A 24,699-nucleotide genomic window follows, 5' to 3' on the forward strand; every position below is an offset into this window, starting at 1 on the left:
CTTGATCATTAGGATCATCCAAGTCTTCTTCCGGATCCGAGTCTTCATCCATAGCCTCATCATTTTGCTGTGGCTCACTATCAACCACGTTATTCTCTTCAAACTCATCTTCAGATCCACTGGATATCTCAATAGTTGGTTCAGGAACTATAGGGTTAGGATTTTCAATCTCTACCACATCATCATCATCACTATCCTCCTCAACATCACTATCTTGCTCATCATGGATCATGCCATCCTTACCATCACTTTCTATTCCTCCATAGCCCATACCAAAACCCGCAGAATACTTTCCATCCTCATAGCAATTTTCCGCAACCTCTAAGATAGTAGCAAGAACCTCAGAGTCATACTTCCACCTACCATCACTAGTCCCATATTTGTACCAATTAGGGGTACCATCACCAAAATGCATGTCATTGAACTTGTTCTTGAGGTCTATGTAAGGGTTCTTATGGGGTAAACAATGTATAACCATACTAGCCATCATATCTTTGTGCCTAAGGTGGGGCATATTCTTGATCGAAGCCAAATAGTCACAAACAAACACGATCTTCTGAACATACGTGCGAGGGGTCTCATTATCCATCTTCTGTAAGTATCCTAGACTGGTGAACTTAGAAGGTAGCATCCTTAATTCCTGAAAATTCACAACTCAAAAGTCTTACTAACGCATTTCCATAGAAATTCCAACCCCAAGGATACAATAAATAGTTCGTGGAGCCATACAATTTCAATGCACAAATATATGCTCAACATGAAATATGATGCAATTAATCACATAAAGCAAGATAAAACATGATTAGAACATATACATGGCAATTAATAATCCACATAATCACATAAAATGCATACTTAAACTAATATGCCCTTTCTTAATCTACCCATTTCTCACTTGAAAATAATATTAATTTTCGAAATTAATTAAGAAATAACTCCTAACTTTGTTGAAATTATTTAAATTAAAATCGAAAATTAATAAGAATTATTAATTAATTAAATAAGTAAATAAATAAATTTCGGATTTAAAAAAAAAAATTCCGAAAATTTTAAACATAAATTCGAAATAATATTCGAATAAAATAAATAAATAAATGATCAAAATAATTCGGATAATTAAATAAAATAATTTCCGAAATTAATAAAATAAATTTGAAATTAATTCAAAAAAAAATTCGGAAAAATAAAAAAAAAATCGAAAATTTTAATTAATATTAAATAATAATCCGACTTTTCCACTAATTTCAAACGACCCAAAATAATTGATATTTGACCTTTAAAATATTGAGTACTCAAAATAATACGTTTTGACTTTAGGAAAATAATATTTAAAAATCCTAAACTTCCGCAAATACCACTTTGTAGTATGAATTACTACAAAGAAGCATTAGTCTCCGATTACCACTTTGTAGTATTGCTTACTACAAAGAAGGAATGAAACTAAGCTCTGATACCACTTTGTAACACCCTAATAATTCCTCGCTTTTATAAAACCATTTTCCAACTTAAAATAAAGGAATTACTAAAGCATTACCGCCACCGTGATAACGGTTAAGGCTAGTACCAGAATTACGCAGCGGAAATAAATGTCAACTAACTTTTAAAAACATAATTAATGTAAAATTGAGGCCTCCTACAATTTGGAACCATAATGGCCCAAAATCCCAAACATAAATAGTTCAAACATTTCAAACATAATTAAAATAAAGTTAAATAGTTTCAAAATACGAAAACATGCAACTCTCTCGATCATCCCAAGCCACATGATTCCGATCTACCAACCTGTTATTTTATTCTACTCCCCATCAATGCAAGTGCAAATGATAGATCATCATAGGGTCATTAAGGCAAAGGCCATGACCGAAACACACAAAGCACGTAGTCAGCAAAAGCTGAGTACTTACAAGCATAGAGTAAATGAAACTAAAACATGCATCACTCACTAAGTACTAATCAACATGCAAAAGCCATATAATAATTAACAATCAATCGTGAATACAAGACTCGACTCTTGACTCAACTCTTGACTCACAATTTAATTAGAATAAGCTTCGAACGGGCCAAAGAAATATTCCATAAAGGAAAGGTGATGGGAGCCAACCATACACCAAAGAATAAATAATAAAATCGGGCCATACCGAGTGTCGGGCCATACCGACGGAATTCCTGCGCATAATATAAATGAAACAACGTCTTGTATCATTACTAGGAGTACGAGCTTTCCGGCAAGACTCCCCTCATTGTTCATACTCAAGGTATATACGTTCCAAGAGTTTTGAAGCTTGTTCCGGTTGCACTTTACGTTTATTAATATTTTATTAAAGGCGAACTCAAGACTCACCAACATGCACACATACAATTAATAAACACCAACCAAAACAATCTTATTTTAAATGCTTTAGGACTTGTGATCAACAAGGAAAGACACTTGTGAAATTACTACCATGTTCCTCCTCACCAAAGTGAGACTCCACATCATGCACATTAACATGAGGGTTGTGCCCTTGCACGACAAATCCTAATTCATTTCATACATAATATTCCCAACTGAACCCTACATGTGCGGTGGCTTACGTGAGCTAACCCTTCACATGTGGTAAAATAAATAGTACAACGAGGTACGAATAAATGGCTCAAAGTATGCTAGACATCTCGTACAATAGCATACAAATAAATAATCCATCCCTTGCATGTGAAATAAACCATACATGCATAAATATTGAACAACATGATTGACAATGAAATCCATACTCATAATAATTTCAACATGCTTGTTCAACAATTAATCCAATAAATCCAACATCACACATCACATGCTCGTTCACCAAAATAAACATGATTCCACATAATGTAATTCACATCATCAACAATCATGTAATGTCATTGACAAAAAGGTGTGGTCGCCCTAGACTTGTACGTACCTTGAATACCTAAGCGTAGGGGCCACTTTGCAATAACGAGCACTCAACTAGAAATCACCTCCTATCATCAAAATAATGAAACTTAAATTATTTCCATGTTCATTAAATTTCCAGCAACTTTATAAAATTTAAAACCTCCTTTAGCCTTTAGAATTCAATCGTTTTTCAATAATAAAATCGTCTCAATTTGCAAAATCAATCCCTAGTATAAAAACATACTTTTTCCGCCTTTAAAATCAATAAAAATCAACACTTTAAACCTTTATTCAAATTTGAAATATAATTGATTATCATAATTAAATCATCACCTAATTATGCTAATCAATTGACTCATTAGGTCTAGGTTAAAACCCTAACTTGAAAATCCCAATAAAACTAGTTTATTATCATAAAAATCAATGCTTTATTCAATAAACAAATCTGAAAATTCATCCTTTACTAATTAAAACAAACCTAATGAATTACAACACGCAAATCCTCAAACCACGGTATTCATAACCGGTTCCCAGCATTTTAATTACTCAAAACAATATTAATAGTATAATTTAAAATACGGAATTTAAATAGAATAGGTAAGGAAGAAGAGAATTATACCAATCCGGCCTATAGCACGGAACAACCACGAATTAATGTGATTGGGCAAAAAAAAAATTGAAAACGAACACGAACAACACACACGCACACACACGCCCGTGTGTGTGCGCGCAGCAGGGGCGACGAGCAGCAACAGGCACGAGCAAGGGAGAGGGGCGCGCGCACGCTGGGCGCGAAGGAGAGAGCGAGAGTGTGGGTGCAGCGCTGTGCGCGAGGGCACGAGCAAGAGGGACGCGCGCGCTGGGGCGCGAGAGAGTAGAGAGGGACGCGCGCGTTGGGGCGCGAGGGAGCAGGGCAGGGCAGCACGCTAGGCGCACGAGAGGGACGAGGGAGCAGGGGCGCTGTGCGCTGGGGCATGAGGCCGAGCAGCAGCGACGCAACAGCAGGAGGGCACGAGCACGAGGGCACGAGGGCCGTGCAGCGTGCGGACGAGCCGAGCAAAGAGGAGAGGAAAGAGGAGTGTTGGGCAAGCAAAGTAAAAATAGGGTTTATGAATTTTAGGGGCTCATTTAATGATGGGGGAGTCCTATTTATAGGCTCCCTAATCCCTTGTTGGGCTAGGCTTAGGATATTTGAGTTGGGCTTAGGAATTAAATGAATTGGGCTAGCTTAGGATTTAAATTAAACTCTTTGGATTGGGCTCGATTAATAAAACGAATTGGACTTTTTATTTAAAACCCGAAGCTTTAAAAATCATTTGTAACTCATTTAATTTCCCGACTCAAGAATTAAATTCGTTTCGTAATTAATTAAAATAATTAATATTCTAATTAATTAAAATTCATCAAATAAAATACATTTAAATATTATTTAAATGCTAATAAATCGTAAAATGCTTTATAAATATAATAAAATATACTTATAAATATTATAAAAATACGAGGTATTACGTGTATGGATTAAACCCAATAGTTCATTTGCTCTTTCTCCAACTTTAGAGAAAGGTTGCTTTGTCATTTTGCCAAGTAAACATGATTCGTATTTACCATAATCCTCTAAGTCAAATGGTTCTAGAATTCCTTCCTTTTGAAGTCTTTCTATGCGTTTCAAGTTAATATGGCCTAATCGACAATGCCACAGATAGGTGAGATCTGAATCATTCTTTTTGGCCTTTTTGGTATTTATGTCATAAACTTGTTTGTCGTGATCTAATAAATAAAGTTGATTGACTAATCTAACAGATCCATAAAACATCTCTTTAAAATAAAACGAACAACTATTGTCTTTTATTAAAAAGGAAAATCCCTTAGCATCTAAGCAAGAAACAGAAATGATGTTTTTAGTAAGACTTGGAACATGAAAACAATCTTCCAGTTCCAAAACTAGCCCAGAGGGCGACGACAAATAATAAGTTCCTACAGCTAATGCAGCAATCCGTGCTCCATTTCCCACTCGTAGGTCGAATTCACCCTTGCTTAACCTTCTACTTCTTCTTAGTCCCTGCGAATGGGAACATAAGTGTGAGCCACAACCTGTATCTAATACCCAAGAAGTTGAATTAGCAAGTATACAGTCTATAACGAAAATACCTGAAGATGGAACGACTGTTCCGTTCTTCTGATCTTCCTTAAGCTTCAAGCAATCTCTCTTCCAATGCCCCTTCTTCTTGCAATAGAAGCATTCAGATTCAAAAGTGGGTTGGCTCACCTTCTTATTTTCAGACATGGTGCCGCCAGGTTGCTTAGTCGGGCTGGCCTTGTTGTCACCTTTCTTAGCATTCCTCTTCTTTCCAGATTTCTTGAACTTGCCCCCACGCACCATAAGCACATCTTGCTTATCACTTTTGAGCGTCTTTTCAGCGGTCTTCAGCATACCGTGAAGCTCAGTGAGCGTTTTGTCCAGACTATTCATACTGTAGTTCAGCTTGAACTGATCATACCCATTATGAAGAGAATGGAGGATGGTGTCTACAGCCATTTTCTGAGAGAATTTCTGATCCAGCCGACTCATATTCTCAATGAGTACAATCATTTTGAGAACATGTGGACTTACGGGCTCGTCTTTCTTAAGTTTCGTCTCAAGAATTTTCCTATGAGTCTCGAATCTTTCGACTCGAGCCAGATCTTGGAACATGTTCTTTAAATCACTGATGATTGTGAAAGCATCTGAGTTGATGAACGTTTTCTGTAGATCTGCACTCATGGTTGCAAGCATTAGACATTTCACATCCTTGTTGGCATCAATCCAACGATTGAGGGCTGCCTGAGTGACCCCGTCGCCTGCGGCTTCGAGCATCGCCTCTTCCAGGACATACTCCTTTTCTTCCTGCATAAGAACTATTTGCAAGTTCCTTTGACAGTCAAGGAAGCTTTCCCGTTCAACTTCTCCTTTTCGAGAATTGATCGGATGTTGAATGAATTGTTGTTTGCCATAGTAAAAACTACAATTGAAAAAGAATAAACAAATAAATAACCATTCACAGTTTCTCTTAATAAACTTAAAATTCTAGCAAACATGCATAATTTATCATTTATTAAGCATTTTATTCAAGTTATGTGTTCCGGCAGGTGTGAATAAAACGATTCCAAGATCCTTAAATCATTGAAGAATTAAGCACATTATGTATTTAGACTCAATTCTAAAATATTTTAGGTAAGCAAAGCCTTTGCTAATAGTCTAGAAACTACTCTTGGTTGATAGGTACGTCTAAGAACTTATTAGGTAAACCTATCTCATTTGCCACGACATAAAAGGACTCCTTACTTATATCGTTGAGTTTCACCAAAACTAACATGTACTCACAATTATTTGTGTACCTTACCCCTTTAGGATCAATAAGTAACACCTCGCTTAGGCGTAAAACTATTACTAAGATTGATGTAAAGGTTTATCCAAGTAAGTGTTATTTTGGCATAGCACCTTTTAACTCAATTTTTAAATTTTGGAACTTAAGGCTCTTACTATGTTGGTTAGATTTTAAGTGAACTAAAATCCTTAATCATGCAACATAATCAAGCCACAATCTCATGCATAATTAAGACATATTTAAAGCAATAAATAACTTAAAACATGCATAAGATATAAATGTGATCTAGTATGGCCCGACTATATCTTGAAGCTTCAACTTCAAAGTCCGTCTTGAAAACGGATTGGGAACTTCGTCTTGAATTTCACCATGGGAGGCGCCATTTTTCTTCAAATAGGATAAGCTATAATTTAAACTAATTACAACTATTTGATGGTACGCAGACCATATTTAAATTAAAAACTTTGGTGCATTAGACCAATTTTACATTCAAATTAATGGTACGCAGACCATATTTTCTATCCTATTTGGGTCATACTAGTCACTTTCCATAACCTGCAAAACAGTACATTTACAATATACCATTCACCCATTCATTTATCAATTAATGGCCCACATAGCTGGTTAGTAGAACGTGTTATGCATCACATAAATATTTGCAGCAATTAATCAAGGCTTCCAAATAATCTACCAATTATTCAATCCTTATTAATTCTAATCAAGTTGTTTTAACCTTAAAGGAATATAGACCTAATCAAGAGTTTATGAATTATTAATTGAATTTACATGCTTTACTAATAAATTTACATGCTTTACTAATTTTAAACATAAAATTGTATTTCCTAGTCTAACCGGAAACATACAAATGTAATTAAAATTTAAAGCTCATATAAATTATTAATTGAATCCTTTAATTTATTTTCAGTTGAATTAAATAAATAAATTCAAATTTATTCAAGGTTTTAATTTTAGTAAAATAATTAGTATAAATTAGAATTTATAATAATTAGATTATTCAAAATTAAATTCCGAGAAAACAATTTAAATTACGAATTTTTAAGTTAATTAAAATCGTTTCCGAACTGAAAATTTAAAATTAAATTCAAAGCGCATCAATCGTAACAAGACGAGGCACATGGGCTTGCACCCAGGCCCCTTCGAGTGCACGAGGCAGCACCGCCCCTCGACTAATCGCACAGCAATGCACGAGTAGGCCACACGCATTGCAGCCAGCCCAGGCCACGCATGCGCGCAGCCCGCCTTGCTCAACACGTACTGGTATGCTCGCTGGGCGAGGCAGCGCGCGCTGTGGCGCAGCATCCATCGCTGCCCACACGCGTCTGCTCGCTCGGCTTGTGCCTTGCCCCCATCGCCCATCGCCCATCGCGCAGCACACACGCCCAGGCATCACTACCTTGCGCGCGCGCCACACTTGTTGCTCGCTGCATTCGTACCGCATGGGCGACGAGCTCCTTTGCTCGTCGTCGCATGCCCGCACTATACAACAACCCTTAAGGGTAACACGTAGCGTCCATTCCTTTGTGCGTGCAAAATTCATGAGCGAATTACATAAAAATTAAAACTTTTTCATTCAAATTTATTGACAAATTAATAAATTATATTAATTTCATAAATTTAGGGCGAAAAATCGAAAATTTATTAATCAATTAATTTCCCATTATCATGGATTCAAATCTAGGTCATAAAAATTTAAAATTTATCAAAAATTAACAATTTTTATGGTGGTTTTTAATCATGGATACCTAATTAAATCGTCAATTAATTATGAAAATCAAATTAAATTCTAAATTATTCGAATTTCAACAAATTAATTACAATTACAAATTAGGTTGTATAATTAACAAGCTTAGGCACTTAAATTTGTTAAACATATACTGTAGGTCAATCAAAAATTCAAGGTTTAACAACAAGAAGCGCAAATATTTAATTTAACATCTTAAAAATTACAAATTTCGCGTTCGGAAAACTAAAACCTCCGAAAAGTCATAGTTAGGCTTCGAATTTGGGAATTCAGCGTTCGGCCGAAAAAATGCGAGCAGGCCATGCTCGCGCACACGCAAAGCCCGCAGCAGGCTTCGCAGCCCATACGAGCTCGCTGCCATGTGCTCGCAGCCTTGGCGCGCTGGGCCTGACCATGCGCTGGGCCTGGCGTTGCCTTGGGCTGCTGTGACGCGCGCTAGGCTTGCTGGACGTGGGCCTGGCTTCGCGCTGGGCCTTCGTCTAGCAAGATCGTCCGATGCTTATTCGTAAGATACGCTTCCGATTAATTTTCCGATTCCGGAATTTATTTCCGATACGAACAATATTTAACATTTCCGATTCCGGAATTAATTTCCGTTTCGAACAAATATTTAATATTTCCGTTTCCGGAATTATTTTTCGATTCCGATAATATTTCCGATTCTGACAATATTTCCGTTTCCGACAATATTTCCGATTCCGGCAATATTCCATTTCCGATAATATTTTCCGATACGTACCATGTTTCCGTTTCCGGCAACATCTACGACTTGGATAATATTTATATTTCCGATAAGATCCATATTTCCGTTTCCGGCAATATCATCGTTTCCGGAGTATCCATAATTTGCCTTTGACGATTTCAGCTCCCACTGGAACCGAGATCTGTCGACTCCGAATATCCATAGATGGAGTATTTAATTCCATTAAATACTTGATCCGTTCACGTACTATTTGTGTGACCCTACGGGTTCAGTCAAGAGTAAACTGTGGATTAATATTATTAATTCCACTTGAGCTGAACCGGCCTTTAGCTAGGCATTCAGTTCACTTGATCTCACTGAATTATTAACTTGTATAATTAACACTGAAACGCATTTATTAGACTTACCATTAAATGCATACTTGGACCAAGGGAATTATTTCCTTCAGTGATGACTTGGGATGCTTAACCCCATATTTTTCGAGTAAGTCTTGGACTTCGGCCCCAAAGTGGGATCCTTGGTCACCTATGAGTTCGTGTCGAGCTCCATATCTACAGAAGATGTTTCTCTCCAGGAATTTGGCCACGTGCTTGGATGTTATTTGGACAAATGAACATGCTTCCACCCATTTCGTGAAGTAGTCAATTGCGACTAGGACGTATTCGTGTCATCCGACACCTGTTGGTGTGATTTTGCCAATTAGGTCGATGCCCTGGGTAGAGAATGGCCATGGGGAAGTCAATGTCGTAGGCCAAAGCCCAGGCCTCGCCCAAGCAAGCCATACCGCAGCGCCCATGGCCTGCTTGTCGCTGGCCGAGTGATGCATCACAGTGAGCAATGCAACAGCCCACAATGTGCTTGCTGTTGTGCGCTGTGCAGGGGGCTTGGCGCAGCGGCACGCGAGCTCCCTTGCTCGTTGTGTTGTTGCCCTGCCCCTTGCCTTGGGCTTTGACGCTCGTCGCCTTGCTTGATCACATTGCACAGCACACACCGCACAGGCCCGTGCCCGCGCGCGCATGCTCGTGATTGCTCGCTGCCTAGTACCCCATGGGCGACGAGCTCCCTTGCTCGTCGTCGCATGCCCGCACTATGCAGCACCCCTTAAGGGTAATACTTAGCTTCCTTTGCTTCGTGCGTGCAAGTTTGTGAACGATTTATAAAAATCAAAAACTTTTTTATTTAAATTTAACGACAAATTAATTATCCATATTTAGGCGAAAAATCGAAAATTTATTATTCAAATTAGTTTCCGATTACATATTTTCTTAGGGATTAAAATCTAGATCATAAAATTTTTAAACTTTTCAATTTTAACAAATCTTATGGTGGTTTTTAATCATAGGATCCTAATTAAATTATCAATTAATTATGAAAATCAAAATAAATTCTAAATTATTTGAAATTCAACAAATTAATTGTAATTACAAATTAGGTTGTATAATTAACAAAATTAGACCTTAAATTTGTTAAACATATACAGTAGGTCAATAATAGATTCAAGATTTACATACAAGATTCACAAATATTTAATTTAACATCATAAAAATTACAAATTTTGCATTCGAATAACTAAAACCTCCGAAAAGTCATAGTTAGGCTTTGAATTTGGGAATTCTGGATTCGGCATCAAATCTTTGATTTTCGTCAAAATTTTAAAACGTCGTTTACATGCGAAATTCACTATAAAAACATAACATTTAGACCATTATTGACAAAACTGCCGAAAAATCCTGCGAACATATAATCAAATAATCGCACGAATTTGCAATAAATTACATCCACGAAATTGATCACCCCTTTAATTCATTGGAAATTTATAAAATTTAATCCATGTTAACTATAATTGATTTGGAATTAATTAGAGGCTCGTGATACCATTGTTAGGTTATGAATAATACAACAATATAATTAATGCGGAAAAACCATAATGCCAGAATCCAAATTAATTGCCACATAGTCAATTAGCATAATTTAGGTGATATACAATGTGATTTGTGCCTTCCCTAGCTGCTCCGTAGAAAGTCCACAACACGTTCGGATTCGCCTTAGGTTCAACCAACTAGGATTTTACTTAAGGTTTTATGTACTCGGTTAGGCTTGTATTATGTTCTCCCTTGAACACAATGGGAATAAAGAATATGATTTCAATTCAATTGATGTGTATAATTATGAGGGTCTGGCCTCATATTTATAGTGTAGGAAATAAGGAATTTGAGTCTTCCTAGGAATAGAATTACCAACCTTATTAGGATTGAAATTCTTATTCACTTAGAATTACAACATTAATTAAACTCTTAATTATTTGAATTCTAGTAAGACTAGGAATACTTAATACAAGGTTACTTGGGAATTAAGCAATCGGATATTTCTTGGAGCCCAAGACGAAACAACCCAACGCAGCCACAACGGGCCACGTTGGTGTGCGTGCTGCCTCGGCCCAGTGCCTCGCCTTGGAAGGCCTTGCACTCGCTGCTCGCTGGCTGGGCGCAGCCATGAGCTGTTGCCTTGCCGTAGGTTTGGCGCGTCCCATGAGCTGCTGCCTTGCTTGCAGCTTGGCGCAGCCCATGGCTGCTGCCTTGCTTGCATCTTGGCGTGGCCCATGAGGCTACTGCCTTGCTTGTATCTTGGCGCGGCCCACGGTTGTTGCCTTGCTCGCAGGGGGCGGCCCATGGTGTTACCATGCTTGTCGAGCGATGGGCCGGCTCGCTTGCCGGATTGTCGCTCGTCCAGCTTCCGATTCGTATTCCGATTCCGGAATCCATTTCCGTTTCGAACAAATATTTAGGTTTCCGTTAATATTTCCGATTCCGGAAATAATTTCCTTTTCCGAAAATATTTCCGATTACAGTAATATTTCCGTTTCCGGCAATATTTCCGATTCCGGCAATATTTTTATTTCCGATAATATTTTCCGATACGAACCATGTTTCTGTTTCCGGTAACATCTACGACTTGGATACTATTTATATTTCCGCCATGAACCATATTTCCGTTTCCGACAATATCATCATTTCCGGAGTATTCTTTATTTTTCCTTTTGACGATTTCAGCTCCCATTGGAACCGAGATCCATCATTTCCGAATGTTCATAAATGGAGTACTTAATGAATAATATATTCACTTAAATACTTGATCCGTTCACGTACTATTTTTGTGACCCTATGGGTTCAGTCAAGAGTAAGTTGTGGATTAATATTATTAATTCCACTTGAACTGAAGCGGCCTCTTGCTAGGCATTCAGTTCACTTGATCTCATTGAATTATTAACTTGTTAATTAATACTGAACCGCATTTATTAGACTTAGCATTAAATGCATACTTGGACCAAGGGTATTATTTCCTTCAAAACGCGGTCCCACAAACGGAACTTCCGAAATATCTAAAGTCATTCTCCAATTAAAAAATGTCTCTATCCCTCTTATACGACTATTACCTCCCAACTTCTCCTCCAAGTTCTCAAGTTCATTAAAATCTCCTATAATAAAAAAATAAAAAAAACTAGGCAAAGATGGAATATAAGACGAAAGTAATGGAAGAAGTAGGCATTTTGTGTATGAATTTTCTATTATTCGAAGAAAGAGAATCGCATCAAAGCATGATATTTTGAGAGGATTGTGATCAGTTTCTGAAGATTTATAAATAATATTTGATGCTGTTGATAGTGTTGATCAAGGTACGCTACTCTGTTCTTTCTTCTAATGTTCTTTTCAAACTATATGTTCTTTTTAATAAATTTTCTTTTACTGTGTCATCACCAGTTATATGTTTGTTTTTTTAAAATCTACAACGTTTGTTCATTTTAGTCGTGATAGGGTGTTCTTTTTATTTTTTATAGTTTTGTTTTGTTACAGTTAATTAAAATTGATTTCAAATAAATATTTTATACTAATAGCAATGTTCTTTTCAAATTGTAATGTTCTTTTTAATAAATTTTCTTTCACTGTGTCATCAACATCGTTTGTTCTTTTAAATCTACATGTTTGTTCTTTTTAATAGGTTTGTTCTTTTAAATCTACATCGTTTGTTTCTTTTAGCCGTAATAGGTTATTTTTCAAAATTTTATCGTTTCATTTCAAATAGAACGTAAAAAATCTTGAAAATAACATATAACAATTAACAAAAGAACATAAATCTAAATCGTGACATTAGAACAAAAATACTTTTAGATTAAAAATAGATCTAGTTTTACTGGATCCAACAATCGTTGTTTTAATTAGAACAGAAAATAGTTTGTATAGAACAAATAACACATTCTAGCAACTTTTGAACACAAATTTAGATTTAGGTTTAAGTGCATCAAATATCAGTCGTTTTCGTCTTTATAAAAAGAACAGTAAAAAATGTAAAAAGAACATGTAGAACTAATAAAAGAACATAGATCTAATGTTAAAAAAATAAGGAAAATTAAACTTACTCGTTTTCAGATTTGTGGGAATTTGAAAGGTTATTGAGAGGTTTTGATTTCAGGTGAACTTGAAGTTCAATTGCATGTAAGTTGAGTATGAAAATGAATGTCGCATTCAATGAACTATTTATATAAAAGACATTGAGGAGAGAGAAAATAACTGCTACAGTACGTTTTAATTTCTTTATTATAAAAAAAAACTTTTGTTCTCCTTGTTATTCTGTTTTTCTTGTTCTTTTCGTCCCTTCTTTTTGTTCTTTTGATTGATAAGTAAAAACTTTTGCTTTCCTTTTAAAACAGTTAATGTTCTTTTTCACGTTTTTGTATGTTCTTTCTTATTTAGTTTTTAAAAACATTGTGTTATTATTTTTAATTTTAATTTTTAATATTGTTGTTTACTTTAATTGTATTTTTAATTTTTTATATCATAATCGGTAGTTTTTTATTGTTTTTGATTTTTTAATTAACTGCCACGTTCTTTATGTTATAAAATAACTTCTGTAATTTTTTTAAAAGATATTGAGAAGAGAGAAAATAACTGCCACGTTCATTTCTTTATATTGAAACTTCTGTTTTGCGGTTTTTTACCTTTTATTATGTTTTTGTTGTTCTTTCTTTGCTATCAATTGTTCTTTGGGTCTATAAGGAAAAAGAAACTGATGTTCTTTTCAAGTAATATAGAATTTTGGTTTTGTTCTCTTTTAATTATTTTTGTTCAATTTACCTTTTCTATTTTTTTTATTCAATTGTATTAAAGATACTTTATTTATTTTGTTATTTTGTTGTTGCATTGATCATGTTCTTTTTTAAAAAACTTGTTGTTTAAATGTTCTTTTCTTCTTTGTACCTTTTCTAAGGTTTTTAATATTAGTGTTCTTTTTAGGTTCTGTTTAACGTTCTTTTCGTTTTCTTCATTATGTTCTTTTGCTATAGCATTTGAGGTTCTTTTTCGATTTTCTTTTTTTTCACGTTTTGTGTTAATTTGTTTGCATTTTGGTGCAGGTGCACCTTCCTCTGGGTGCACGCGCCTGCACCATCCGCGCGTTGTCCTTCACCTACTTTACTTTGTTTCTCTCCTATTCTCGATTCTCCTCAAAAAAAAAAAAAAAAAAAATCCAATTCTCAAATTAATTGATAAAATCCTCTTAGCTTTCAAATTGTCACCGAAATCGAAGGCTTGGAAGCTCCACTATTAACTCACTCATTTTAGCAAAGTTGGTGTTTGGGTTTCTAGCAATAAAGATAGAAGTTCAATAATTTGTTGCAAAATCGTGAAATTAGTTTAGAGTTTTGCTATGTAACCTATGCAAGAGAATGAAGGTGCAGATTTTTTTTCCCATGTTTAATTAGTTAAAAACGAGGTCGTACTGTTTTTCTGGGTTTGAAGATAAAAAAGGAACTGGGATTTCTGAGTTGTTGATTACATATGACATTGAACTCATTGATTGTGTTTGTGGGTTTGAGTTTTGATAACGTCATGGGAAAATGTAAAGTATTTAGGGATGCACAGAAGGTGTTTGATGAAATGTTTGGGATAAATGTTGTTTCTTGGACTTGTATCCCGTGTATGCTTGATGGGTATGTTTACTTTGAGGACTTATTAGTGCAGAAAGGGATTCGATGCAATGCTGAAGAGAAATCAGGTTTCATGGAATGCCATGAAAATGAACCAGAAGACAGAGACGAAGCAGAGAGCTCAAGGAGGAAGAAGGGAAAATCAAAAGAGAAAGGAAGGAAGCAAATGACGGAGACATAAATATATGGGGAAGAAAGGGGAGAGCTTAAACTATAATTGGTGACGTGGTATAACCGTCATAAATATCCGACCGTTTATGTTTTGGCGCTTAAAAACACAATTCAACTCTTTCCCCTGTTACTCTTCTCTGATCAAACCCAAACACTAAAACATTCAAGAACAAATTCTCTCTCCTCTCCCTGTAACTCAACTCTGATTAAACCGAAACACTAAAATCTTTCAAGATTGTGATCGCCATGGATAACCGGAAGGGCAAGAACGAAGTAGATGAATACGATCAAGAACAGCATAATGAAGATGAATCTGGTGTAAGTTCTTCTACGTAATTATTTAACTGGGTTTTATCTTTAGATTTTTAATGTTAGTCTTCTCCAATTTCTTTTGCATAATCGGATTTCTGTTAATGATATTGTAAAACAGAGACTAGCTCTAATGTAAGCTTTCAACTTAATTTCTTCAACTGGATTTTTAATTTTAGAATCTTGATGTTATTCCTTGATTATCTCTCAATTTACTTCTGCATGATCGATTTTCTGGGATTATTATACATTTCTGAATGAATTTTAATGGACAATTAATAGAAAAAAATCAAATGGGTGTTTAAAGTATTGCTTCATTCAACTTGGTGCTTATTTTCCTGATTAGTTTCTTCCATTTTTATCATCATTTACTGTCCTGATCAGAATATTAGTGAAATCATCCTGTCGTACTTGTGTTCAATTGATTAGTTCTTGTCGGTTGAATGTTATGGAAGTTGAGGAAGTTCTTGAGTCTGGCATTGATGATACTGAGACTGACTTTGATATAATTTCTTTAACTGCTGTGTTTCTTTATTTACCTCTCAATTTATTCCTGCATTATTGATTTTCTCGGTTAATTGAACCTGCTGGATGACTTTTAATGGCGAATTAACAGAAAAGAATCAAAGGGGTACGTGTTAAAATAATTGCTTTATTCAAATTGGCATAAACTAGAACAAATGGTTAGTTTCTTAAAACTGGTGAAAATTCTATGATACCTCAGCCAGATGAGCCCCTCCGACAGATAAGTACAGACTTAGTACTGGCAGTTCCATGTAGTCAAATTCAACGATCTCAGAGACTAAGTGATGAAGGTTCTGGAAGGAAGAGAACGAGGGAAACTGGTTCAAGTAGCCAGAGTCAATTTCATCATCAGTTGGAATCTGGTTCAGGTATGCTTGAGAACCATCAGTTAAATTCATTTGTGTTAGCACTTTGTTACTCAGATTCCATTGTATGTTACTGCTGATATATGTCTGATAATAGACCTGTAATATACTAATATAGTAATATCCATTGATCTCTATTTTGAATAGATATTTTCAGTTTGTTCCCCGCCTACCTATTTGCTCATGCTTATCGTATTGAGGAAAATGTGTATAGGTCAACAAGCCACTCAACCTGTAGACAACCTCACTCCGCCAGCATGGTTGTGGGGTGACTATAATCAGTCGTTGGAGTCTATTATCAGAAACGCAAGGAACACTGCTTTAAGTGGCCAACGTCCGAAACCAAGTATGATTGTTTATTTAGCACTTTGTTAATGTCAAATCTTTGATGAATCTTATGGTATTGGGCAAACTGTGTACAGGTGAGAATTCATCCTTTTGGCTAAATCCATCGATCTTTTCTCCCATTCGAAAACTTTGATGTAAGTACTTACATTATTTCTTTATTCAACTTGACATAGACTAAAACAAATGTTTATTTTCTGAACCATCTGCGGTTAATACAGACCTAAACAAGCCAATTACAGAATCAGGCAAAACACAAGATCAAAGGACCATGCTAATACAGATACTTCCCCAACTCAGTGATCTTATTGTAGCAGATTAACTTTTTCAATTTTGTAGCTCAACTTGCTGTTTTCTCTAGCTGATTTCTATAAGAATCATGCAGTGCATGATCTTCCTGAATTTACTCTGCTATCAAGCAGCTATTATTTGAATTGTTTTTGTACAGAATAAGGAACTTTAATCAACCTTCCAACCAATCAGTGGTTTTGTAGCTTTCAACCTAGTAGTGGTCAACAACAGCAGCTAGAAGTAGTTTCTAGAAATAATAACTTGCTCCTGTTAGGAGGGCCACTGCTCCAAGATGTCTGAGGCCAATTATCAATCCATCTCAAGTAACTGGGTCTCAGCGAGTTTCTAATATTAAGAAAGCTGGTGCAAGTACAAGTCTAATTCATTCTGGTTCAGGTATGCTTGATACAGTCAAGTTTTTTGTGATAGACTCAGTTTTCCCTTGCTTGCACTCACCAAGGACTGCCTTTAATGGACAAAGTCGAATCTCATTCACCACACGAAACCTCCCCTTTAACGCCTTCTATAATTCTCGGGCATCTTTATAGTATGAAAGGGTTAATCAAGGGTAGGTTCGATAGTATAACCAGGCCACTAACATAGAATGCACAGTGTACCAATTTTTCCTGCTTTACATTAAACTCAATTGTCAAATATAATGCAGCCTAAAGATATATTTTTGGCCAACAAAGAGGATCTCTTCCACCTAATATTCTCCTAAACTCATGTCTATACACCTAAATAATAACAGAACAATATCACACAAAATAAATCTATTTGCAAAATATTTCATATTTGGTAAATATCTTAATAGTTCATCTACATAGTATATTTTGGATGACTTCATGGTATCTGAGTTTGAGAAACTTATTGCTTCAATAATATTCCACCACTTTTCTCAAAGAATTTCCCGCTCATTTTCATATGCTTTCTCGTGGATGTACATGGTGAAACATATTCAACTAAGATCTAAAGGTAAGCAGCTTGATGCCGCTTAAGGGAGGTCTCGGGTTCGAGCCTCGCCGTATGCAGAAACTCTTGTTGGAAGACTCACCCACCATAAGCAAGGTGTGCGACACGGGTCGGATCCGGATGTAGTCGGAGCTAAGCTCCGGTGAACCGGGTGTGCTATGCGTAAGATCTAAAGGTAAGGATCTAAAGGTTACATATGCACGACTGCATCGTTAACCAGGAACACAACTATATCGATTATGGTATCCTACTTTGACGGCATCCTCAAGGTCGGTAGAGTTGATATTGTGTTGACAAGCATATGAAGACATGTTTCTCATTGCTTTCTTACAAGTTTCATCTTCTCCAACCAACAAATTTAATAGTGTCATCAATTTCAGAACATTGAAGCTAAACACATCTCATGATATGTATTTTACATTACATGTATTAAACATATTCATCAAAACAAGTATATTAAAACTTAATAACACAATTGGGCTGCAAACGAGCCGAGGCAGTTTGAATTTTACCTTGTTTCGAGCTAAGATTGATAGGATTTTAACTGTTCGAGCTTTTCTCTAGCTTGACCGAGTTGTCGAGCCACGTTTAGTTCAAGCTCAAGCTAAACGAGCTTAATAGTTAGCTTTGAAAAACCGTCAAGAATATGACTGAAATATTATATGGGATGTTATAATGTATGATTGATTCACTTCCGTTCTATATGTTGTTGACATTTACGGGTCACATTTATAAAAAAAAAATGGAAAAATTACTTTAAATAATCCAACCTTTCGACGATTTTCCGTTAATAATCCAACTTTTGGATTATTATCTAATAATCCAACCTTTATACCCCATTAACTTTTATTGAACCCAGGTGACTTGAAACCGGCTAAGAAGGTCAACTTTCATTTACTTTTTAATTTTTTTTCAAGCATCTTATTTCCTCCTCCTTCTTCTTCGATTATATACCTGAAGTTCTACCATATTAGCAAAATCACCAATCAATTTCAAATCAACCAATCTTAATCTCCATCATCAACAACATTCAACAATGGCGTAATTTATAGAACTAGAAACACAAGGAGTTTGAATACCATTCCACGTCGTAGCCCAAAACAAGAATCATCCAACAAGACCCGCCTACTGAAATACACATTTATAATTGACAATTTGTCTCCACCTCCCATCTTTCTCTCTCCCCCATTCATCTCCATCAAATCTTAGCTTGAAGCTTCAACGATGGCGGTACCCTCGGATGAATTCACCCAACATCAAACGACAACATTAGAGCCGACAATCCGCAGAAAAATGGCAACATTGAACTACTAACGACGTCGTTGTAGCCATAATAATCCAACAGAATATGGGCGTCTAACACCATCTAATTTTACCCACATCAATTGCCATAATAAAAAAATAACATCAACAATATAAGAATAATAATCTTATCTCACTAATTAAATTAAGCTCAATCCCGTAATTCTCATCAATTTGGTTCTGTCGCCAATTTACATTCCGAAAGAAAATAACTTTATTCCTTAAAAATTGAGTTTACCTCTGCAACTACCTCGAATTTGATTAATTTGTCGATCCTTTGATCCACCGCCGTTGTAGAAAATGAAATCGTAAGTTTTGTTATCAAAATTGTACTTGAGGGGAGAGTTAGTTTGCAGGGCAGCAATACTAGGCGTTGTGTTGTTCGACGTTTAGAAGCAGGTTGGAGGACGATGGTGGTCGTCCATAGAGACTGCTGCCATTGAGGGATTGGGGTGTGGTGTTGTGGAGGAGAGAGAACAGAAGTCATGGTTGAACAGAAGAAATGGAGAACAAGAGGAAATAAGGAGAAGGGGAAAATGGGATAAGTTAAAAGAAAATTAAAAAAAAAAAAGCTAACGAATGGTTGCTTAACACGTGGGATAGGTTACCTGCTGATCCGACTTCTTTACCGGTTGGGTACAATAAAAGTTAATGGGGTATAAAGGTTGGATTATTAGATAATAATCCAAAGGTTGGATTATTAACGGAAAATCGTTGAAAGGTTGGATTATTTAAAGTAATTTTTCCAAAAAAAATACTTATACAAAGTATTTTATTCCATAATAAAATTACTTTTTTGAATTTAAACGAGTTATAAACTGGCTTACAAACGAGCCCATAAACAAGTACGTAGTAATTAATAAGCTATAAACAAGTGCTCGGGAACATTAACAAGACAAACGTGATGATGTTCGAGCTTGGCTCGTTTACTTGGCTATTATCATCCATTCTTACAGACTAGTGGTGAGATTGTGAGTAAGACTAGAGATGGCAATCAGATCGACCAGTTTAAAAGTCAAGTCCGGTTAATTCCTTATCACCCAGTTTCAGCTACAGTAACTAAACTGGGTATGAAACAAACCATTTCACCGTAAGTCCGTAAAGGTTGGATAAGTTTCAGTCGGGTGAATTTCATCACCTTATATTATCCAATTCGGGCATGAGTCGGGTAATCTGGGTCGGATTACTCGATCAAAAAACAATATCCGTGGACCGTGGTCTTTCACATCTTGCAGATAAACTAACTATGGAGACAACAATTTCCATGGATTGAACGAAGAAACGAATGAATGGGTTTCGCAATGTCATGTATAGTAGGCTTCACAATTACATGCGGGCCCACATCGGAAACCAGAGGAGGAGAGAGAAAGCAAGTTTTGGAGAAGTTGGACAAAGAATTAGCTAATGGAGACGAAAGGCTCGCCCTTTCCATCGTCAAGCAATCTCAAGGTCAGCCTGGTGGCCTCCGCTGCTTCGGCTCTGCCCGCCAGGTTGTTTTTTCTCTCTCTAAGTTGAATTATGACTGTGAATATACTTGATCATGCTTTTTTTAAGCTAAATTCAGCTTGCACAATTGTAAATTATCTTGTTTTCTTAATTGGAAAGTTCGTCAATTTTTGAATTTTTAAGGTTTTGATTTGAATTCTGGTGAATCTCTGCACTGTACTTTTAAGAAATATGTGTGTTCAATTCAATCTCTGATGTAATGGTCTAATCTAGGATATGCCCAAGTTGGTTTTAGGTTCTCTCTTTACTGGGTATTGTCTGAATATGACATTTATTGAGGCTTCAATTTGATAGTACTGGTTCTTTGTCTGGGTTTGCGGACTTTGTAACCCCAGATTATGCAAAATACATTGGGACTAATTATTGGCTTGATAGCTTAAAATGCTTGTTTAATAAGGAGTGTGCTAGTTTCAGTTTTTGTTATGTTCAGTGAGGGTCTTGAGGATGTGTGTATTGCTAACCTGGATTTACTTTCATACTTTTGTGCCTTTGATTCTTTGTGTAGAGCTTCAGTAACCAGTGTGGCCGTGTCCAACTCTTAACGCGGTACATTTGATATGGTTTGAGTTACGAGTATGGTTGAAGCCTTAACATTTTTAATTAGACGATGAATGTCATGGAGTGTGTTTATGAAAGTGTTCAGATTCCTGTTCAAACCTGAATTACCTGATTCTCGTCTCTGAGTTGAAATGTTATAGACTCAGAGTTACATATTGTGTTATTTAGTGGAAGTGTAATGTGCAGTGCAGGTGCCTCAGAGACTTTATACTTTGGATGAATTAAAGCTGAATGGAATTGAAGCTGCTTCTCTATTGTCACCCGTGGACACTACTCTTGGTTCAATTGAAAGGAACCTGCACATTGCTGCGGTTTTTGGTGGTGGTGCTGCATGGAATGCCTTTGAACTTAGCTCCCAGGATCTCCTGTATATCTCTTTGGGATTGTTGTTCTTGTGGACATTGGACTTGGTAACTTGTGTCTCTTTGTCTACTTCTGGTTCAATTAATGAGTTTGATTCTTGTGTTCAGTTTTTAGAGCTCACTTCAATATTTTGCATATTTTTGTATAGCATCTATCTCATAATCTGTAGTACTGCAAAAAACTTCTAATTAAGTGCAAAAGACTTTCATGGAAATCTTTCGTTCTAATCTTCCGCCTAAAAGCTTATGCTTAGATTGAAACTCGAATTAGAGAGATGCATGACCTCTAGACTTACTTTTGGGAAGATGATACATTTATGAGGTAGAGCCTTACGACAGATTGTTCTTGAAGAGTTTTTGTTCTGTAGAAAAATATTTTGAATCTTCCTTATCAATTATGAACAGGAGATAATGTAATTCGAATTTGTCAAAACAAAAAGATAATGACTTTGGGTAGGTTACTATGCTAACTGTGAAAGCTCTAGTTCACTTTTCATTTCATTACCCAACGAATAGAAGCTGACGGGATATCTTGTGGTGGCTAAATTTCATATATGCGTTCCTAATCTCCCATTAATCCCTTGCCCCAAGTCGTTCATGGTTTCTATGTTTCTCTCCAATTACGCGATAATGCCAAAATGTCATATAAAGTTGCTTAAATGTGATGGACCCTTTAATCCCTTGTTATAGTTTTTAATTTGTATTTCCAGAAAGCAGAATTTTTAATGATGTGATATGTTCCCTTTTTTTTCTGTGGCTTCTAACAGGTTTCTTTTGGTGGAGGAATTGCCAGTTTGGCTCTTGACACAATTGGTCATACTATCAGTCAAAAGTACCACAACCGGGTTATTCAAGTAAGCACTTGCACTTCGATTATTTCTGGATGCCTGGAGCTATATGCACAGTTCTTGGATTCTTTATGTTAGAGCATATGGGGAGAATATCATTAAAAAAATCATTAGGGTTGTCTTTTACTCATAGATTGTGATCTTAACTTCAAATGAAGTGTTTGATATTCCTGTTGACGACAACACATTGCAACTGCAGCACGAGGCTGGTCACTTTCTAATCGCCTACTTGATCGGCATCCTTCCAAGGGGATATACACTTTCAAGTTTAGAAGCTTTGAGGAAAGAAGGGTCTCTCAATGTTCAAGCAGGAACAACTTTTGTAGACTTTGAATTCGTTGAGGAAGTAAGTTATTCTTATGACTTGAGTAGAACATCTGTTGTTTGCTTGTATGCCTTATGCAAAATGGAGTTGGTAACCATTTTGTGGCTGTAATTTTCAGACAAGCGTTGGAAAACTATCAGCCACGGTATGTTCTTAATTCTTATTGTTGGTGCAAGTTTATGAAGCTCCCTCTTTCTCTACCTTTTTGTCCAATTTTTGGGGTAATTTTTGTTTTAGTTGACGTAAGAACTACCGTTGCTTATAACAGCAGTATGTCTTTCATTAGATGCTGAACAGATTTTCATGTATAGCATTGGCTGGTGTAGCCACAGAGTATCTACTATACGGATGTGCAGAAGGAGGTTTAGATGATATCAATAAGGTTCGCCCAACTATTTTCACAGTCATTACATACACTAAACAACATTTCATATACCCTCGGTTCCTCACAAACGCGATAAAGTATATGCATATAGCAGTTATTGGGATTTTGTCCTTGGATCTGTTTTTTTCCTAATTTTCAAATCGTTTTTATTCCCTAAAAGTTGGATGGATTGCTCAAGAGCTTGGGGTTCACACAAAAGAAAGCAGATTCACAGGTTAGATGGGCAGTCCTGAACACCATCCTTCTCTTACGCCGTCATGAAGAGGCACGAGCAAAACTTACAGATGCCATGTCTAAGGGGATGTCTGTTGGCTCTTGCATCAATATAATTGAAGAAGCTATTGAAGATGAAGACATAATACAAACTCCTTGACTTATATATGCTGTGGCTCTGAAATCTAGCATATATATAGAATTGTAGGTTGCATTCTTTTACATTACGCAGCCTTCATCCCAGGAATACTCTCTTTTGTTAATACTTTCTCTTAAACTTAAAACACAATCATACATTTACATGTTATTAATAGTCCAAATTGTGAATACAGAGTTATACAGCAGACTGTTGCATTTTCTCAGCTTCCCTCTCAGGTCGGTAAACCACACTACCTCTTCTTTTAAATAAAACTGCACACAATAGACTGTGGTTTCTTAGTTATTCTTTAATGTGGCATATTGTTATGCCTCAACCCTATATTCTTTTCTCTTGTATGTATAGAATTAGGTTTTCGCGTGTACACATGCTCTCTTCATTTTCTCTCTTCTCATGATTGATGAACTAATCATATTTGGTAGTTGGTTCATGTTTCATGAGAGTACTCCCCTTGATATATATAGAGCTCTTATGACATCTATAATGCTATACTTTCATGTTTTCCATTTATTCTTTGCTTCCAAAGTCACATTTTAGTAAAAACAAATACTTGGATTCATTAATGGTGAGATCAAGGGCTCAAGTACAGCACCATCATGTATTGCTGATTGCAATGGTTTTTGCTGCATCAACTTGCAATGGCGATGGCGATGTTTCTGGTCTGAGGACATATGTAACAATCTTTAATCGCTTGGGTAAGGGGGTTGACCTTACTTTACACTGCAAGTCCGGTGATGATGATCTCGGAGAACAAGTAGTCCGTTATAACGAGTCGTGGTACTTTTCATTTTACGGTAACTTTTGGGGAACAACATTGTTCTACTGTAGTTTCAAATGGGAAGATAATGAAGTTGTGTGGTTTGATATTTATATTGTTGGAAGAGATGCTACAACATGTGGGTATTCTTGTCGGTGGTACATATATCCATCAAACCCTTGCCTAGTTACCTATAATGCTTTTACATGTTACCCTTGGAGTGCTTATAGTTCTACGCTTTCTTTAGGACCCTCGTCGATGTAATTTCAAGAGCGATCTCATGTCAATTGTATTAGCAAATTAGCAATAAGATTTATTTAATAATGATGCACTTGTCTTCGGATATACCACCTGCAAAACAAATGTTACCTTTATTTTCCGATATACATTGTTCTAGGGTTGCAATGTATTTGACCAGTTTATATCATTTTGCAAGAGTCTGTTTAAAGGTGTGATGTTGCATAAAGAGGATTATGAATTTTGTTCTTGATGAATTGTGAATTCCACTACAAAGTTAAATGCAACTATTAATATTTTGCCTCTTGACAAATGCAATTATGTTGCAAAATGTTTGATTTTCTCCTAGAAACCATAAAGGCATA

At 36.1% G+C, this 24,699-nt stretch overlaps 3 protein-coding genes across 4 annotated transcripts; all 3 read left to right on the forward strand.

Moving 5' to 3' along the window:
- Positions 1 to 14,107: 14,107 nt before the first annotated feature.
- LOC110802560 (uncharacterized) lies at positions 14,108 to 18,195 on the forward strand. 2 transcript variants are annotated; one of them, XM_056843890.1, is made up of 6 exons: positions 14,108 to 15,195; positions 15,803 to 15,817; positions 15,911 to 16,079; positions 16,291 to 16,422; positions 16,499 to 16,558; positions 16,643 to 18,195. In XM_056843890.1, exons 1-5 carry the CDS (start codon positions 15,124 to 15,126, stop codon positions 16,555 to 16,557), a joined length of 447 nt encoding a protein of 148 aa, XP_056699868.1. In that variant the 5' UTR covers positions 14,108 to 15,123; the 3' UTR covers position 16,558; positions 16,643 to 18,195. The 2 variants fall into 2 exon arrangements, with proteins under 2 accessions (XP_056699868.1, XP_056699869.1); XM_056843891.1 differs by lacking the exon at positions 15,803 to 15,817 and having other exon boundaries at positions 14,112 to 15,195.
- Positions 18,196 to 20,052: 1,857 nt separating this feature from the next.
- LOC110802563 (uncharacterized) lies at positions 20,053 to 23,545 on the forward strand. The gene is made up of 7 exons (XM_022007991.2): positions 20,053 to 20,476; positions 21,242 to 21,460; positions 22,180 to 22,266; positions 22,460 to 22,606; positions 22,704 to 22,730; positions 22,872 to 22,967; positions 23,131 to 23,545. The coding sequence occupies exons 1-7, from the start codon at positions 20,276 to 20,278 to the stop codon at positions 23,341 to 23,343; spliced, it is 990 nt and encodes a 329-aa protein (XP_021863683.1). The 5' UTR covers positions 20,053 to 20,275; the 3' UTR covers positions 23,344 to 23,545.
- Positions 23,546 to 23,755: 210 nt separating this feature from the next.
- On the forward strand, positions 23,756 to 24,424 carry LOC110802558 (S-protein homolog 20). Its single transcript, XM_022007985.2, has one exon. It carries the CDS (start codon positions 23,837 to 23,839, stop codon positions 24,359 to 24,361), a length of 525 nt encoding a protein of 174 aa, XP_021863677.2. The 5' UTR covers positions 23,756 to 23,836; the 3' UTR covers positions 24,362 to 24,424.
- The last annotated feature ends 275 nt before the right edge of the window (positions 24,425 to 24,699 follow it).

This window comes from Spinacia oleracea, chromosome 4 (genome assembly GCF_020520425.1).
Source record: "Spinacia oleracea cultivar Varoflay chromosome 4, BTI_SOV_V1, whole genome shotgun sequence".
NCBI lineage: Eukaryota > Viridiplantae > Streptophyta > Magnoliopsida > Caryophyllales > Amaranthaceae > Spinacia > Spinacia oleracea.